This window comes from Coenobita brevimanus, chromosome 87 (assembly GCF_032717465.1).
Source record: "Coenobita brevimanus isolate Jiangsu-jjx chromosome 87, ASM3271746v2, whole genome shotgun sequence".
Classification (NCBI taxonomy): Eukaryota; Metazoa; Arthropoda; class Malacostraca; order Decapoda; family Coenobitidae; genus Coenobita; species Coenobita brevimanus.
In genome coordinates this window covers 16,827,170-16,845,511 of record NC_137040.1, presented here as the reverse complement: position 1 = coordinate 16,845,511, position 18,342 = coordinate 16,827,170, and the positions used below count along the sequence as shown (strand labels likewise).

At 41.5% G+C, this 18,342-nt stretch overlaps 1 protein-coding gene across 1 annotated transcript in view; it reads left to right on the top strand.

Moving 5' to 3' along the window:
• beag (IC cytokine homolog beag) overlaps positions 1–18,342 on the top strand; it is a 498,741-nt gene that overhangs the window by 72,586 nt on the left and 407,813 nt on the right. The window contains exon 3 of the mRNA XM_080280996.1: positions 7,047–7,217. Within this exon, the coding sequence (XP_080137122.1) occupies positions 7,047–7,217 (171 nt within the window). The remainder of the gene's footprint in view (positions 1–7,046; positions 7,218–18,342) is intronic.

The window sequence follows — 18,342 nt, the reverse complement described above, 5'->3', positions numbered from 1 at the left end:
AAGGAATGCAGGGAAAGGCATGGTGGAATGAAGAGGTGAGAGAGACTGTGGCACAAAAGAAGAAAGCATATAGTGAGTGGATGAGAAACAGGGGCATTGATGAAGTTGAGAGACTGAAAAGAGAGTTATATGTAGTGAGGAAGAGAGAGGTGAAAAGATTAGTAAGAGAGAGTAAGAAGGGAGTGGATGAGGAATTTAGAAGGAATTTGAGTGTAAAGTGGAGGGAATGTAAGAAAATGTACTGGAAAGAGGTAAACAGAGTTAGACAGGGTGCCATAGAAGTTAGTTGGGGAGTGAAAGATAAATGATAGATTACTAGTGGAGAAGGGAGAAAAAGTGAGCTTATGGAGAGAACACTTTAATGAATTGTTGAAGATAGGGAATGAAAGTAATGCAAGTATAAGTGGCTGGGGAATGGCTGGGAGAAGGAGGGATGTGAGAAGAGAGGAAGAAATTGGCAGGATGGAAGTTGTGGAATCAATGAAGAAAGTTAAAATGGGGAAAGCCCTAGGACTTGATGGAGTGTGTAGTGAAATGCTGAAGTATGGGGAAGAGATAGTAATAGAATGGATGTGGAAGGTGTGCAGATTGGCCTGGGAGGAAGGTAGAGTCCCGGAGGACTGGAAGTCAGGTATAATTATTCCCCTGTACAAAGGAAAAAGGGAAAAAGAAGTGTGTGGTAATCATAGGGACATTTGTCTTCTTAGTGTAATAGGAAAAGTATATGGTAGGATACTTATTGACAGAGTTAGGAAAATAATAGAGGAGTTAGTTGGAGAAGAACAGGGAGGTTTTAGGATGGGAAGAGGTTGTGTAGATCAGATATTCATTCTTAGATCTTTAGTGGAAAAGTTTCTAGAGAAGGGAAAGAAGTTGTATGCAGCCTTGATGGATTTGGAGAAAGCATATGACAGGATGGATAGACAAGGATTGTGGAAAGTATTAGGAATAAATGGAGTAGATGGGAAGTTGTTGTAGGCCATGAAGAGTATGTATGAGGGTGCTAATGTTGCAGTGTATGTGAGTGGTGAACTGAGTGAATTTTTCTGTTTGAAGGTTGGATTGAAACAAGGATGTGTCATGTCTCCATGGTTGTTCAGTCTGTATATGGATGGGGTTATAAAGGAGATACAAGGTAGGGTAGTGGATGTTGGAGTGGCCCTTGTGAGAGAGGGCAGTGTTTGGAAACTCCCTGTACTATTGTTTGCATATGATACAGTGTTGTTAAGTGAAGATGAAGGGGAGCTGCGAGGTTTGGTGGATGAGTTTCGGAGAGTGTGTAAGGAACGGAATCTAAAGGTGAATGTAGGGAAGAGTAAAGTGATGGTCTTTGAGAGAAGTGAAGTCACTGAATGTACAGTGAGATTGGACGGGGAGGCATTGGAGAATGTGAGTGCGTTTAAGTACTTGGGTAGTGTGAAGAGTATGGATGGAAGTTTAGAGGGCGATGTGCTTGAAAGGATGCAGCAGGGAAGAAAGGTTGCTGGTTCCTTGAAAGCATTGATAAGAAACAGGGAAGTGAGCATGGAAGTGAAAAATCTACTACATGACAGTATTGTGATACCGACTCTTAACGTATGGAAGTGCAGCTTGGACCTTGTTGGAGGAACAGAAGTCAAAAGTGAGAGCAGTGGAAATGAGTTATTTGAGAGGAGCCTGTGGAATCACATGGATAGACAGTCTGACAGGTGAGGAAGTGAAGGAATGTTGTGGTGTAGATGTGGATATGATAGGAAGTGTTAGGAGAAACACATTAAGATGGTTCGGCTATGTTGAGAGGATGGAGAGTGAGAGACTGCTGAGGAGAATGTATGTGAGTGAGGTCAAGGGGGGGGGAGGGAGGGGGAGACCAAGGATGAGATGGAGGGATGGAGTGGAGAGTTATATGAGAGACGGGGGTGTGAGCTGGGAGCAGGGCAGTGAGATTGCGGGGGACAGAGCGACATGGAGGTGATTGGTTTGTGGCCACCCCTTACGGGATTAAGACGTCTGGCAATAAATAGATAGATAGGTAGACAATTGTCCACACCTCTAGTGCTGGTGAATGTAGGGAGAGGTAGGTCACAGTATTTACAGTGCCTACTGTACAATGAAAGACACGACTATCTTCCCAGTTCTGTCCTAAGATAATTTACACCTGGTGAAATACAATGAAACCCCTATCTCTACTGGTGCGTGTTGCAAAAGGTTTGATTCTTCTGCTATATATTTGTCAGACTTTGGGATGATAGTTGTGTCTTTCATTGTACATTAGCTTTTTTTTTTTTTTTTCAATAACAATGGAGGAAGGAAAAAGAAATAAATTAAAAAAATAATCCATACACCAGATTATTGGTGTCCTCCATTCATTAAATATCTGTAACAGTTGGACTTGAGCAGCTGTAGGTTGAAGTTTGGAGGGAAACAACTCTGGGGAAATGAGTTCCAGAGAGATGCAGTTCAGGGAATGAAAGAAATCTGACAGGCAGAAGTTCTGCAGTATGAGCGTTACCAGAGCATATGCCACTTTCAGTCTTTTTACATTGTTTTTTGTTCTGTCCTTATCTCTCTCTCTCCTTCTGTGCCACTTCCAAAATTTCTGGTCCATGACTTTCCAATAGAACTCTGTCTTCTCTTCCGTCATTCTCTGGTTGTTTTATTCCTTAGCTTCCTTAACAAGTTCCTTTATTTTAGCTCGCTCTTCCTCATTTGCATCTATCCTTATTCAGATATTTTTGAGTCCCTTCTTATCTGTTAATTTCCAAGTCTTGTTGATTATTTCATTTACCATGACCTGAGATTGAAATTTTACTTTTAGTGGCCTTGCCCTTCCCTCTACATATTTTTCCATCCTAAACACTCCTTTGATCTTCTTTGCTGCGTTATTTCCTTCCATAACTATTGACACTATTTCTTTTGGCCTTCTCAGTTCTTCCGTTTCTCTTTCTGACCTCACTGACATTATTTTTCTTCAAACCAGAGATAATCATGCACTTTTTCTTTTCTGCTGCACCTCTGACAAGTGATTATTTACTTTTTAGTACCTTTGCCACTTCCTTCTCCACCTTTTCCTGGTTTTCTTTTCTCTGTTGTTCTAAAGTATCCATAAGACTTATTTTATCTTCCTGTTGAATTTTCTTTCACCCCTTTTGATGTTCTTGGATTTCCTTGATATGTTCCTCATGCATCTTAGTTTGAGATTCATGCTCGTCCTGCTTACGTTTCATATTGTCCCTTCCCTCCTCCAGCCCCTTATTTTCCCATTTAAGCTGTTTTATTTCAGTTGCAGCTGATTCATTGCCTGCTTTTATTTCAGACACTTTTTTCCTGGTCAACACTGCTCACTTATTTTTTAATTCCTTTATCTCCCTCTCTTGTTCCGAGGTTTGTTCTTGTAATTTACTTATTATTTCCCTTACCTTTTTTAATTCCTGGGCATTCTTCTTAGCCATTTTCTCCACACTTGCTACTCTTTCTTGGTTCAGTTTGATTCTTCCGTCATTTTGGTCATCATTGGAGAACCCCACAAACTCACTGTCACTGGACTTAACAATAGACTGCTTCTCTCCGCCTTGGCAGGATCGTACAAAATTTAAAACCGTCACTGTGTTTTGCTCTTATTTGGCCGACTCCTCTGGCTAATTTTCACTCAAATGAGATGGAACCACCACTCACGCATTCAATTCGCATATTAAGAATAGGGATGCTTCCTTTTCGTTGTTGATTTTGCGTTATTTTCCCACGATTTTCATGGAGCTCCGCCGCTGACGACGTCCTGTATTCATTTATAACATCAGAGATGAATATCTGTTCTGTGCACAGCTTGGAACTACCACAGAAGCTTCAGATGTGATGAAAAAATTGACTTCTTTTCTTACAGCTAACAGAATAGCAAGGGAAAATTATTTGAGGGTCTGTACTGATGGGGCTCTGGCAATGCTGGGATTAAAATCAGAGCTACAGAAGCATGTCAAGGAAGTAGCTCTAAATGCGAAAGAGATTCACTGCGTGATCCATTGTTTTGCACTGGCGTCAAAAACTCTCCCTGATCCCCTTTGTGGAATGCTAGAGGCAGTCCCTTCAAGCAGGCGTTATGAGTGTCACGTCGTGCATACCTGGCCAACATTTTTGAGCAGCTAAACAGGCTGAATCTCAAGCTACAAGGCATGGAAAGAAATGCATTTCACCTCTTGGATTCTATGTGTGCATTTGTTGTCAAACTCCAGAACTGGCAAAGGAATGTGAATGCAGAAAATGTTGCCTTGTTTGAGAATCCTTCAACTATTCTTGATGAGATTGAAGAGGATCATCAACTTGACTCATCTCACAAAAGTGAAATAATTCAACACTTGAAATCCTTGGAAAGTGAGCTCAAAAGATACTTCCCAGAATTCAATAAGGAAGAAGGGAAATTGGTGAGGAGTTCATTCCCTTGACACTCTTGATAGTGCTGACTTTCCCTATTATATTTCAGGATGAATTCCTTGACCTCAAGAATGATTTTGCTGCCTGAGACCATTATGAAGAAAAACTCTGACCGTGTTCTGGTGCACCATGTATCAGTCATGTCCAAAAGTAAGCAAAATTGCATTTAGGGTCCTCTTGCCATTTTCCATAACATATGGGAATCTGGTTTCTCCACCCTTCTACACATAAAAAGTAAAAGTTGAAACAGGTTGGATGTGGATCTAGATGTGAGATGTGCACTATCAGCAACTCAACCTTGAATCATTCGACCTACTGAAAGCAAACATTGTCATCCATCCCATTGATATGTAACAGAATATGCATTCTGATTGATACTTGTCAGCATTAAAATAAATGGATATCAACAAAACACTTTATATTCATCATTATTTGTGAGGGGCTTGAGAGAAAACTGAAGAGGACCACGAGGATGTTAAGATCCCCACAAGTGGGGAATGAAGTGAAAAAGTTTAAGAAACACAGTCATAGAACAATTAGTTAAAAGTTGGTCAGATATTGACTAGTGTGCTTGTGTGAACACCATCACCATCACTTAGAATAATCTGTTTAAAGTCGGTCAGATATCGACATATGTGACTGTGTGTGCTCATCATCATCATCATCATCATCATCATCTTAGAAAATCAGTGAAAAGTTGGTCAAATATTGACGTGTGTGACTGTGTGTGAACATCATCATCATCATCATCATCCTAGAAAAATCGGCCAGAAGTTGGTCAATTATTGACTCGTATAGGACTGTGACTGGAGATCATCATCATCATCATCATCTTAGAACAATAAGTTAAAGTTTGGTTAAATATTGACTCGTGTGTGAGTGTGTGGGATCATCGTCGTTATCATCATCACCAATGTCACGCGTCCTCTTGGGAAACTTGGTACAGGGTATGATCATGACAGAAGCACCTCCAGTCTACATTATCCTCAACACTCCCTTCTCACTCTCTCAAACACTCTTCTTCTTCCATATCTTTCTTTAGTGTATTGTTCCACTCTCTTCTTCCACACCACATAAGGTCTGCTCTCCGCATCACTTTCACATGCTTTCTTTGACATTCTATCAGTGTTCATTCTGTATACTGTACATATCCATACCATCTCAAATGTATTCCTCTTTATCCACCCAATGGTTCTAAACCTCACTCCTATGCATATTTCTTCCATTCCATGATGCACATTTTTTCCTTATTTTTTACAACCTCCATCTGCCCCATGCCTGCAGCTGTTCAAAGAAAGGTAATTTCAGCAGCTTGCAACCTACATAACTTTCTTTCACTCACTGCACGGGATTCACTCACGTACTAAAGCGTCAGCAGTAAGACATTCATGCTGGGCTCTCAACTCCATGCTAACTCACCTACTTTTCAATGTACAGCCGAGCTCTCCAGTTGCTTCTTTAGGTGACCAAGCCCAACATATGCAAACATTTTGGAACCTTTATAAATTATACGATATGATAAGAAATGATCTGTTTCGCTTTATCCTCCATTTTGTCATATTTACACAAAACAGCCCCCAGATAATGAAAACTACCAGCCTTCAAGTATTTCACTGCCCATCAGTATCCAACAACTCATGGTGTTTCTTTTTTCTACCCTGTATTGCCTGCCAGAGTCTGTTGTCACAGTCTTTCCTTTCAGATAACATTGTCATACTTTTTTGCACATTCACCTTTAATTTTGTTCTTATGCAGACTTATTCGCTGCCTTTTGCAAGACACACTCGCATTCTGCCATCAAAACATCATCAGAGTAAAAGCAGATCACAAGGCAATATTCATTGCCATTTAACTTCAGTTTTTCTCTTATACCTGGTGTCCTTATTTTCAGCAGCTTCACCAAACCTTCCATATAAACAGTAAAATTAAAACATCTGATTTGGACCAGACTTGGTGGATGGGTTGAGAGTCAGCCAGTTGGTTGACCTGTTGTTTTTAGAACAGTAGGTCAGAAGCCAGTGTCACATAACAAGGTCACCTGAAACAGTTTTGATGTGATTTACTAAACATGGTGGAAGGGTTGGAGGTGAGGCAAGTATGAAAGGATTTGATTCTGAGAACAAAAGCCTAAGGTCATGGTCACAGAGCAAGGTTAGAGATAGTAAGTGTCTGTTGTGCTTGCTTGCATCAGTTCTTTAATCTCATTATTTGGTTCCTGTTACCAAATTTTATGTTTCATTTTGATTAGCAATGATAAGAAAGACATCTTTGCAACTGAATCCTATTTCAGTTATTGTACTTTATACTTCATTACACTGCAGTCCACATATCCACATATATTCTAATGTCTGGTTCGTCATCATATTCCTGTTCAAACTCTTCTTGCAATACTTGTTGTAGCCTTTGACTTGCAACTTTCTGTCCACATATTGTACAAGCATAATGTCTCACATGGACTTTATTCATTTTATATATATATTTTTTGACATGGAAATAGGTTATATTATGTTTTTGATGTAGTAGTCTTCTCACATAATACTTAAATTAACCCATCAGACATGCTGTCTAGACTGGAATGTGAGAAACATTCAAGTCAGTATCATTATTGTTATATTTCAGTGGTCCTTCATTTTTCATTGCAGTTACTATGCCAAGATCAAAAAGGAGGAGGAGGAGAAAATGGCAGAGCTGGCCGAGAAGTACCGTGACCGAGCAAAGGAGCGGCGTGAGGGCAAGAACCCAGATTACCAGGCTGAGGACCCATCGCAGGCTGGTATGGGTGGCTACCGTGCTGTGGCTCCAGACCTGAAATCGTATGTAGCTTACATTTTTCCCAAAAGATATAGTCAGTCCAGATTATAAGCCTGGGATGTATTCTAGGTATCATAACTTTTTATACATAGTTGGTACTGTAAATTTGGGGAAACCAACAAATCAGCTTTATAATTTGCAGTGAACTGTTAGAAAGCAGATTTCTGTAATAGACTGGACCAAAAAGCAAAATAGATCATAAGAAGGGAATTTGCAATTAGGCCATACTCTACAATGAAACCATTGTATTTTAGTGTTTTGGTAGAAGAGTTACGTAAACTTGAAATACCGTAGCTCTGGCTGGGGTGAATCGGGCCTTGCAGACGACCAGTGCAGGACAGACCAGGTCATTTTATGAATAACACCTACATAAATTATTTTTTGGGGATTTCAGGTATCTCATCATTAGCAACCATTTATGTGTATTGGATGCAAATATGAAGTTAATGCAGTTGGTTTTAACAAGATGAGAGAATTTTGAGTACAGGCCTACCCGGATATCTGTTGGTGTTGTGTACCGGTGGGAGTGTTTGAACAGTGAGTTGCCGGATATTGAAACACTTTTCCCCATGAGATACTGAAGAAAAGCCTGAGATGCATTCCAGGCCCTGACCCAAACTCTCAGTTACAGTCAGACCCCTACTTATGAAAGATCAGTGTATGAAAAAATCCACAAATATGAAGTAAATTGTGTGTGTGTGTGTGTGTGTGTGTGTGTGTGTGTGGTCAGTCATAGCAAGGAAGGATGGGGTCAGGTGAAGACACTGACAAGGAGGTGAGGTGATAATTGCGGTTCAGGGAAAAATAGGGGATAAGTGGTTGAGTGGAGACAATAATGAGCTTTAATCTGGGTGGAAAGAGAGAGAGAGAGAGAGAGAGAGAGAGAGAGAGAGAGAGAGAGAGAGGATAGCACAAAAGCAGGTATGGAGTAGAAAGGTGATGGGGTAGAGGGAAAGAACTTTGTGACCTCAGTAATTATGGGATTATGGTTGGAGAGAGAGAAAGAGAGAGAGAGGATAGCACAGAAGTAGGTATGGAGTAGAAAGGTAATGGGGTAGAGGAAAAGAACTTTATGTCCTCAGTAATTATGGGATTAGGGTTGGGTTGGAGAGAGAAAGAGAGAGGATAGAAGAATGATAGATGGACTTAAGAAAAAAAACAACTTATGAAAGACCTTTAAGAACCAGTTATTTTTGTAAGTTAGGGACAGCCTCTACTTTACTCATTCAATAGAGACTAAGACAAAAACACCATAGGTAATGTTATTCATCCATCCATCCATCCATCATCCAATCCTACACTGCCCCATGAGGAGCGTAGGAGACCGGGGCTAGGCATTTGGTCCCGACATTTAAGATGAGAATGATCAGCCTCACACATCCCTGAGTGGCATTGCATGAGCAATCAACCCCAACCACCCCTTGGATATAAACCTTCACTGGCTCAATCTGATTGAAGTGCAATAATTATCCACTAAGCCACCAGGCGCCAAAATTTGGTTATATGGTTACCACCCAGCATAGTAAATGGTTTCCTAGTGTACAGGAGGCTTGTCTCTCAGTTTAGAGTCACCCACAGGCAGAAGGAAGAGGAAAGAATGAAGGAAAGAAAGACAGAAGAGGGAGTGTAATGTCGCCTGTAGGCAGAAGGACAAGGAAAGAATGAAGGAAAGAAAGACAGAAGAGGATGGAAGGAAAGAAGGATCATTCTCATAAACAATATTATTGCCAAAAAGAAGGATATCAGACATCAGAGACAGTAAAAGTCCTGTAATCCGAATGGCAGGAGGCTGAGGATCTTTTGAACCACAGTATTGGTTTTTTCGGACAGTTGGTGGCTGCTTAATGATCTATCTATCTATCTATCTATTGCCAGACGCCTCAATCCCGTTTGGGGTGGCCACAAACAAATCGCCTCCAAGTCGTCCTGTCCCCCGCCATTTCACTGCCCTGCTCCCAACTCACACCCCCCTCTCTCATATACCTCTCCACCCCATCCCTCCATCTCATCCTCGGTCTCCCCCTCCCTCTTCCACCCTCCACCTCACTCACATACACTCTCTTCGTCAGTCTTTCACCCTCCATCCTCTCCACATGGCCAAACCACCTCAGTGTGTTCCTCACAACGCTTCCTATCACATCCACATCCACACCACAACGCTCCTTTATATCCTCATTCGTCAGCCTGTCTCTCCACGTGACTCCACAGGCTCCTCTTAAATAACTCATTTCCACTGCTCTCACTCTTGACTTGTGTCCTTCCAACAATGTCCAAGCTTCACTTCCGTATGTTAGAGTTGGTATCACAATACTGTCATGTAGTAACTTTTTTACTTCCATGCTCACTTCCCTGTTACTTATCACTGCTTTCAAGGAACCAGCAACCTTTCTTCCCTGCTGTACCCTTTCAAACACTTCACCCTCCAAACCTCCATCCTTACTCATCACACTACCCAAATACTTAAACGTACTCACATTTTCCAATTCCTCACCATCCAACCTCGCTGTACATTCACTGACTTCACCTTTCTCAAAGACCATCACTTTACTCTTCCCTACATTCACCTTTAGGTTCCGTTTCTTACACACTCTCCCAAACTCATCCACCAAGCCTTGCAGCTCCCCTTCGTCTTCACTCAACAACACAGTATCATCTGCAAACAACAGTACAGGGAGTTTCCAAACACTATCCTCTCTCACCAGGGCCACTCCAACATCCACTACCCTACCTTGTACCTCTTTTATTACCCCATCCATGTACAGATTGAACAACCATGGAGACATGACACATCCCTGTTTCAAACCAACTTTCAAAGAGAAAAATTCACTTAGTTCACCATCCACACGCACTGCAGCCTTCGCACCATCGTACATACTCTTCACAGCATTCAACAACTTCCCATCTACTCCATATATTCTTAACACTTTCCACAATCCTTGTCTATCCACCCTGTCATATGCTTTTTCCAAATCTATGAAAGCTGCATACAACTTCTTTCCCTTCTCTAGAAACTTTTCCACTAAAGATCTAAGAATGAATATCTGATCTACACAACCTCTTCCCTTCCTAAAGCCTCCCTGTTCTTCTCCAACTAATTTCTCTGTTCTTTTTCTTACTCTGTCTATAAGTATCCTACCATACACTTTTCCTATTATACTAAGAAGACAAATGCCCCTGTGATTACCACACACTTCTTTTTCCCCTTTTCCTTTGTACAAGGGAATAATTATACCTGACTTCCAATCCTCCGGGACTCTACCTTCCTCCCAGGCCAATCTGCACGTCTTCCACATCCATTCTACTACTATCTCTCCCCCATGCTTCAGCATTTCACCACACACTCCATCAATTCCTGGGGCTTTCCCCGATTTAACTCTCTTCATTGCTTCCACAACTTCTATCCTACTAATTTCTTCCTGTCTTCTCACCTCCCTCCTTCTCCCAGCCATTCCCCAGCCACTTATACTCGCATTACTTCCATCCTCTACGTTCAACAATTCCTTAAAGTGTTCTCTCCATCTGCTCACTTTTTCTCCCTTCTCCACTAGTAATCTACCATTTTTATCTTTCACTCTCCTGCTAACTTCACTTCCACCCTGTCTTACTCTTTTCACTTCTCTCCAGAACATTTTCTTACAGTCCCTCCACTTTACACTCAAATTCCTTCCAAATTCCTCATCCACTCTCTTCTTACTCTCTCTTACTAATCTTTTCACCTCTCTCTTCCTTTCCACATATAACTCTCTCTTCCGCCTCTCAACTTCTTCCACGCCCCTATTTCTCATCCATTCATTGTATGCTTTCTTCTTTTGCATCACAGCCTGTTTCACCTCTTCAGTCCACCACGCTGTTCCTTGCACCCCCCTCCATCTTCTCTTCCTTCCACACACCACATCACATGCTGCACATATTTCTTCTGTAAATATCTTACACACACCTTCCACGTCTCCCATCTGCCCCAGTTCATATTTGCCCAATCGTTCCTCCACTTCTCTCTTATACTCTGCCTTTTTCTCATCCTCTTGTAACCTTTCCACTCTCCTTGCAACTACTCTTTCCTCTCGTCTTTCCCTTCTTCTATTCCTCCACCTTACTTGCATCCTAATTCTGGCCACCACCAAGTAGTGGTCAGAAAGTCCACTCCCCCAGCCTCTATACACTCTTGCATCCTTTACACATCTTCGCATCCTTTCATCCACACACACATAATCAATCATTGCCTTCCTTTCATTCAGTTCACCACCCACCCTTCTCATCACTCGCCATGTATACCTGTGGATCATTTTATGCCTGAAGAGGGTATTGGCTATCACCAACCCCCTCCCAGCACAAATGTCCACTAACGCACTCCCATTCTCATCTATCTCAGCAGGCACACCCCACTCACCAACTATTCCATCCACCTTCACATTACCAACTTTACCATTCATATCACCAATCAAAAACACTCTCTCATTCCTTCCAAACTTTTCCATGCACACTTCCACATTTGTCCAGAACTCTTCTCTCACTCTTCTAGCACGATCTTGCGTTGGCGCATACACACACACAATTGCCCACATTTGTATTCCAACTTTCAACTTTACCCACACAATCCTTGACCCAACTGATCCATACTGCTTAATGATCTGCCAGATTATTCTTGCCAGCCACATCAATCATCCCGATCCCATTCCGAAGCTTAACTCTTCATGTTACCATTCGACGCAGGCTGCATCCTACCGCGAGCAAGTACTCTGGAGACAGGCCTCGGCGTCCAAAGCCACATACTGAAAGTCCCCCCACATTGTCACCACGCTATTCCTGTGCACTCGATAGTTCATAAACAATTTATCCTTATGCCCTTATTTATGCTTCAGTGATAGTAATATTTTTCACCGTAATCCTGAATCAATGTACTTGCTTATGGTGCTGTAAAAAAGATCAGTTGAATGTAAATTATGCCTTAATTTTTTTTCCTTCAGTTTTTTCTCATAGAAATACCTGTATAATGTTTATGGTAAATGTTACCGAGAAAAAGTTACAGGGGAATTTATTTGGCTACATTTTGGTGTATAAAGAATTATTGTAGGTCACTTAGGGCTGACTCTGTGGAATGCGAAAAGAAATTATCTTTCACTCGAGCAAGGCTCGTAGCACATTGACTGCGGCAATGGGACAATGCTGGGTGCGGAGTGGGTTGAGCACGGCGGAGGGATGCATGGAGATGCAAGTAGAGCTTTGTTCTCGCCCAGAAGCCTTTCCATAACCAAAAAAAAAAACGGGTGCCATTTCGTTTGACACAGCTGGCATCAAACGATAATGAGTGGTTGAAATGTGCGCAGATACAGCCTGCGTCAAATGGTGGCAAGTGCATGAAATTTGCCCCACACCCATAAACACCAAAGGGTTAAAATTGGAAAACCATCCATCAGGGAATATTAAATCAGTGTCTGTTTCCATAGCCTTGCAATACTGCTTATCCTTCTTGATGATCATTAAACCCAATACAGTGAGTTCTTGATAAACGAAAACCCGAAGTACGAATTTTCGATGTTATGAAAGCGATGAATGTAGGACAAATTCCATAATACGAAAGTATCTGTCGCGATGATAAGAAAAGCAATATGAAAGGAATTACAAAAAATTCAAAATAGGCACTCGCTTGAGGTGAGGAAACGAACTAACCCCTCTCTGGGAAACAGTTTTTCGCGCGCTTCGCAGTTGAGTCCATGGTTTCGGGACAATTCACCGTCAGGTCGATTCCCCGTCATTTATTTACATATCAGTTTATTTAGCAAGTATATTAGTTTTCAATTTGTATGAGTTACAAAGGTGATGGTGGTTTGTTCTTTTTATAATAAATGTGAAATATGGCATCAAATAGTTGGTATTAATGGAAAAAATATAAGTACTGTATATTGAAATGTGAATCAGGTGACGTACGATGTTTTACGTCATCGTTTAACATAAGGCTACATTTGAGAATTGGCATTTATATAAATGCGTAAAAACCTCAAGTGAACAGTCGACATACTCTAGAATTATACAAATAATCTTCATATTATGTAAACATTCTCAGCTAATCAGTCAGTCTTAACTTACTGCATCCAAAAATTACAGTAAAAATTACTGAAGACAGCTATGGGAGACGCCAGATTATAATTCAATGTCGACTACAGCGAGGCAGAAGCAAGTTAATTATTGACTACAAGTGCAAATTATAATTAATATCCAAAGTCTACGCTGTTGATAGTTCCCCATGAAATTAGTTGTTACAGTATTAACCAGTTAATATTATAATATATTTATGGACTGATGGGAAATCATCATGGGTTCAGATTGTCCTGACGGCGAATCGTCCATGTTTTGATGGCAATCGCAGCTTCGCTGTACGTGAGGATATTTTTGCAGCTCTACACCTTTTTGTACTGTTTAGACATGCCTCCCAAACGCCCTGCATCATCTCTAGCATCAGGGGAGCCCGCTGCAAAGAAGCAGCAGCACCATACTCTAACTTTGGATAGGAAACTGGAAATTATATGATGCCACGATGAGGGGCAGGGAGTCTCGGGGCTAGGGCGTGCTTTAGGCCTTGCAGCTTCCACCATTGGGACTGTGACCAAGAAAAAGGAAATGTACAAGAAAATGGCCACCTTGTTCTCTACATCTACAGGTATTACTTACTTCAAATTAGGAGGGTTAAAGTTTAGGTGGGGGGTCCGAGGGGGACCTGGGATGCATCCCCCCCTTTCTATGTATATTTCACTGGAGAAAATTGTTCCGATATACAAATTTTGAATTATGAAAGGTTTTTGCGGTCCCTATCCCTTTCGTTTATTGAGGACACACTGTACAGGCTTGCCTTCAGCACATTTAGCTGTAAACCACTTGTACACTTCTTCAACCAGTTTTTATAATTTTGGCCATTTCAAAGTTTTCTGACCTGACCAGCGACCATTGAGAGCCCACCCGCCACAAACTTCATCAGTTTATCCCTAGTTGCCACAGTATTCGAGATTGTTGAGGCCTCGATGTTAAAGTCTTCCATTATCTTCCAGCGTTCTTCACCGTACATTACTTGTGTTATCACCTTGAGGTTATCACTTATTGTTAATGGCACTTGCTTTTGTTTAACAGTTTTCCTTCCACTACGACTAGTAGAATGTGTGGGAGCCATTGCTACTTTTTTGTAGTCACTTATTGGTCCAAAAGTCAAATGTAATAATCAGAAGAGTGTCAGACTGGGCACAGGTATAAACTGAAAATGGCTGGTGAGTCCCATCCTCCCCACATGCTTCCACTCCTGGCCATTAGCCGATTTCAGAGCTGCCTCAAAAAATTTGGAGAATGGGATGTTCAGATTATTGGTGGTCGGATGAAAGAACTTTTACTGTACAAATATGTTATGGCAATTTGTTGATGGGATAAGTCAGTGCTGAGATGCGTTTAGGGCAACAGACACAGCGAGAGGAGATGAGCGCATGTCAGGCAGGCAGCACGTTAAGCGGGGGTGCGGGAGGGCAGGGGGCCTGGGAGAGAGACTTGCCTGGAAGTGGGGGTGGGGAAGAGTGAGGGGACAGGTAGGAAGACATGCCTGGCAGTGCTAAGCGTTTTGGGGGATGGAGGGAGGACAGGGAGAGCCCTGCGCACCACCACATCCTCGTTCGGACGTGTGCGTTTCAAAGCTAGAGGTGAAAGTGGAAGTGAAGGTGAAGCTGAAAGTGAAAGTGAAGAGGAATGTGAAAGTATCTGTAATAAATGTGAAGGCAAAAGTGAAGGTGAATGAATTATATATATATATATATATATATATACAGTAGTGCACCAACTTTCGCTACAGCAGGATTCGCGGAATCCACTTTCGCGGCATGCACCAAATATTCCCTAACTTCCACTTTCGCTTGAAAAAAAATCGATTTTTGCGCACAAATTTTGGGTTTGGGACAATATTTTGAACTTTGAATTTCCTGCACCGCCCGCCCGCAACCCACCGCCATCTTGAATGACGTCATGTCAACACTCTGTCCACCCATTCCCGCCATTGTGTACGAGCGTGCTAGCTCCATTGTGTTGGATTCTCACGGTTCAATGGCCTCTACTATACCTGGTAGTGTGGGGAAAGGGCCTGGTGGTGTGGGGGAAGAGCCTGGTGGTGTGGGGGGAGGGCCGGGAGGCAGTGGTGGTGATAAAAAGTGGCCGGGACATTCAAAGTCGGGAGGAAAGGCCAAGGCTAAAAGAGAGTATCGTGTTGGAGTGAAGAAACGGCAGTATAATAATGAAATGAAAAGGAAGATAGTTGAGCACATGGACAAGGGCGCAAAAAACAGTGAAATCTGCCGTATATTTAACATCCCAGAATCGACAGTGCGTAGTATGAGGAAACAGCATGGTGGTAGCGAGGCAGCAAGAGGTGGCGCCAATAAGTCTGGCGTGGCTAAATAAGCCCGCCATGCGCCTCGGATACTTACCCCCAACATCCATTAAACACCTCAACCTGGTCTCTGTGGTATGTTTCTCCTCATATAATGTGTACTGTACAGTTTTTATTGTTTGTATCTCACAATGCAATGTACAATAGTGATTTGATGTACTGTATTGCAAGTGAAAATGAAAATCTGATGTTACTTTAGGATAACCGGGAACCAATTAGCCTTTTTGCCATAAAGACAATGCCCCAATTTTCGCTAATTCCACTTTCGCGCATTATTTTTGGACCCAATTAGGCGCGAAAATTGGTGCCCCACTGTATATGTATATATATATATATATATATATATATTTATATACATACATACATACATACATACAGTAAAACCTCGTTATAACGGACTTCAATATAGCGGAATTCACTTTAATCGGACTCGAGGAGCCAACTGGACAAATTTCTTATGCATCAGAAAAAGTCCGATAAAGCCAGAAGCAGTCCGCCTCTTGGAATAATGAATAAACAAACAAACGGAGGAGATACCATAACTTAGGTCCCTCCTCCCTCTCTCCTCCAATTTTTCTCTTCCTTCCCGAGATGAGAGAGAGAGAGAGAGAGAGAGAGAGAGAGGTGAAGGTGAAATTGAAAATGAAAAAGTAATCATGAAAATGAGTGTAAAGGTGAAGGTGAAAGAGCATGGAAGTGAATGTGAATGTCAGAGTCAATAGAGAGAGGGGGGGGGGAATAAATACAGGAATGACAAGTGGCGTCCCCTTTCCCATAAACAAATGAGGGAGATAGGCATAACATTGGTCCCTCCTCTCTTTCTCTCTCTCTGCAGGAGAGAGGCGAAAGTGAATTTATAAATGAAGGTCAGTGAAGGTGAAAGTAAAAGTGAATGTGAAAATGGCGAAGGTGAAGGTGAAAGTGAAGATGAAAATGAAGTCAAAAGTGAAAGTGAAGGTGAAAATGAAATCAAAAGTGAAAGTGAAGGTGATGAGTGGGTGAAATTGAAGGTGAAGGTGAATGTGAAAGTGATGGTTAAGATGAAAGTGAAGGTGAAAATGAATGTAAAAGTGAAGGTGAAAGTGAAGATGAAGGTGAAAGTGAAGGTGAAGGTGGAAGTGAAGGTGAGAGGTGAAAATGAACGTGAAGGTGAAAGTGGAAGTGAAGATGAGAGGTGAAGGGGAAGGGGAAGGTGAAAGTGATTGTGAAAGTGAAGGTGAAGATGAAATCAAAAGTGAAAGTGAAGGTGATGTGAAAGTGTGGGTGAAAGTGAAAGTGATGGTTAAGATGAAAGTGAAGGTGAAAATGAATGTAAAAGCGAAGGTGAAAGTGAAAGTGAAGATGAAGGTGAAGGTGGAAGTGAAAGTGAAGGTGAGAGGTGAAAATGAAAGTGAAGGTGAAGGTGGAAGTGAAGGTGAAGGTGAGAGAGGTGAAAATGAAAGTGAAGGTGAAGGGGAATGTGAAAGTAAAAGGGAGGGTGAAAGTGAAGATGAGTGAAAGTAATTCCAAAGGTAAACATGAAAGTAGTATTGCAAGTGAAGGTGAAATGGAAATTCAAAATGAGTGATAGTGAAAGTAAGTGTGAAGATGAAGGTGACATTGAGCAAGGAACTGAATATGAAAGTGAATGTGAATGTCAAAGTGAACTGGAAACAAAAGCTAAATGAATGCGAAGGTGAAGATGAAGGTGACGAGGAAGACAAAAAATATGTGAAGTAAAATGGAAGTGCCCAGTGCGAGAGAGAGAGAGAGAGAGAGAGAGAGAGAGAGAGAAACTGTAGAATAAATGCATGAATGACAAGCGCTTCTCTTTGCGTAAGGAGGAGGAAGTCCAGGGAGGAGTCCAGATGTGCTTTTATCCGACTTTTGCTTTTTTCGGACTGGCTTGTGCCCCAATTAGTCCGATATAGTGAGATTTTACTGTGTATATATATATATATATATATATATATATATCTGTACACAGTAATCCCGCATTTGTTGCGGATTTTTTTTCTACGGTTTTGCCCTCTCACGGATTTTCTTAGCATTAATAAGTTCAACTAAAATATCCTTGAATGTACAGAAAACAAAAAATTTGAAATTCCCGCCGCTTCCAATTGTAGCGTGGTAAACTCATGCCACCCTCTGTCCCTTTCTGGCGGCCCCTCTGCCAGTGTTACCATATCTAGCATAGTTTTATTCTTTTAGCATGATTTTGATCAAATTTTCAAGTCTGGAATATTTTTTAGCATATTAGAAGTTTTAGCATAATTCTAGTATAATTTAGAATGGAATGGAATATTTTTCGAATAATTTTATAAAGGCTACAAATCAGAGAGAGAGAGAGAGAGTGACGAATAAGGTAAGAAGATGTAAGGTTTGAATAGTTGGTTACTTTCAGTTTGGGCTGGATTAGGTTAGGTTAGGTTAGGTTTTAGGTTAGGTTCGGTTTGGTTCGTTTAGGTTAGGTTAGGATAAGTTTGAGCTTTGTATTTTACCCATGAAACCTAGGTTTTTCCAGTGGATTTTGGTATGATTCATTCGATTTTCAGCTTCATTTCAGTCGGAAATGACCATTTTCTGTGTTTCCCCCCCTCCCTATAACCCCCGATTCCCCAAAGATCCCCCATTATTGCAGGGGGATGGGGGGAGGTCATATTTCAAAATCTGGTTATTTCTGACAGAAATGATGCTCAAAATCGAATGAATCACATCAAAATCCATCAGAAAAA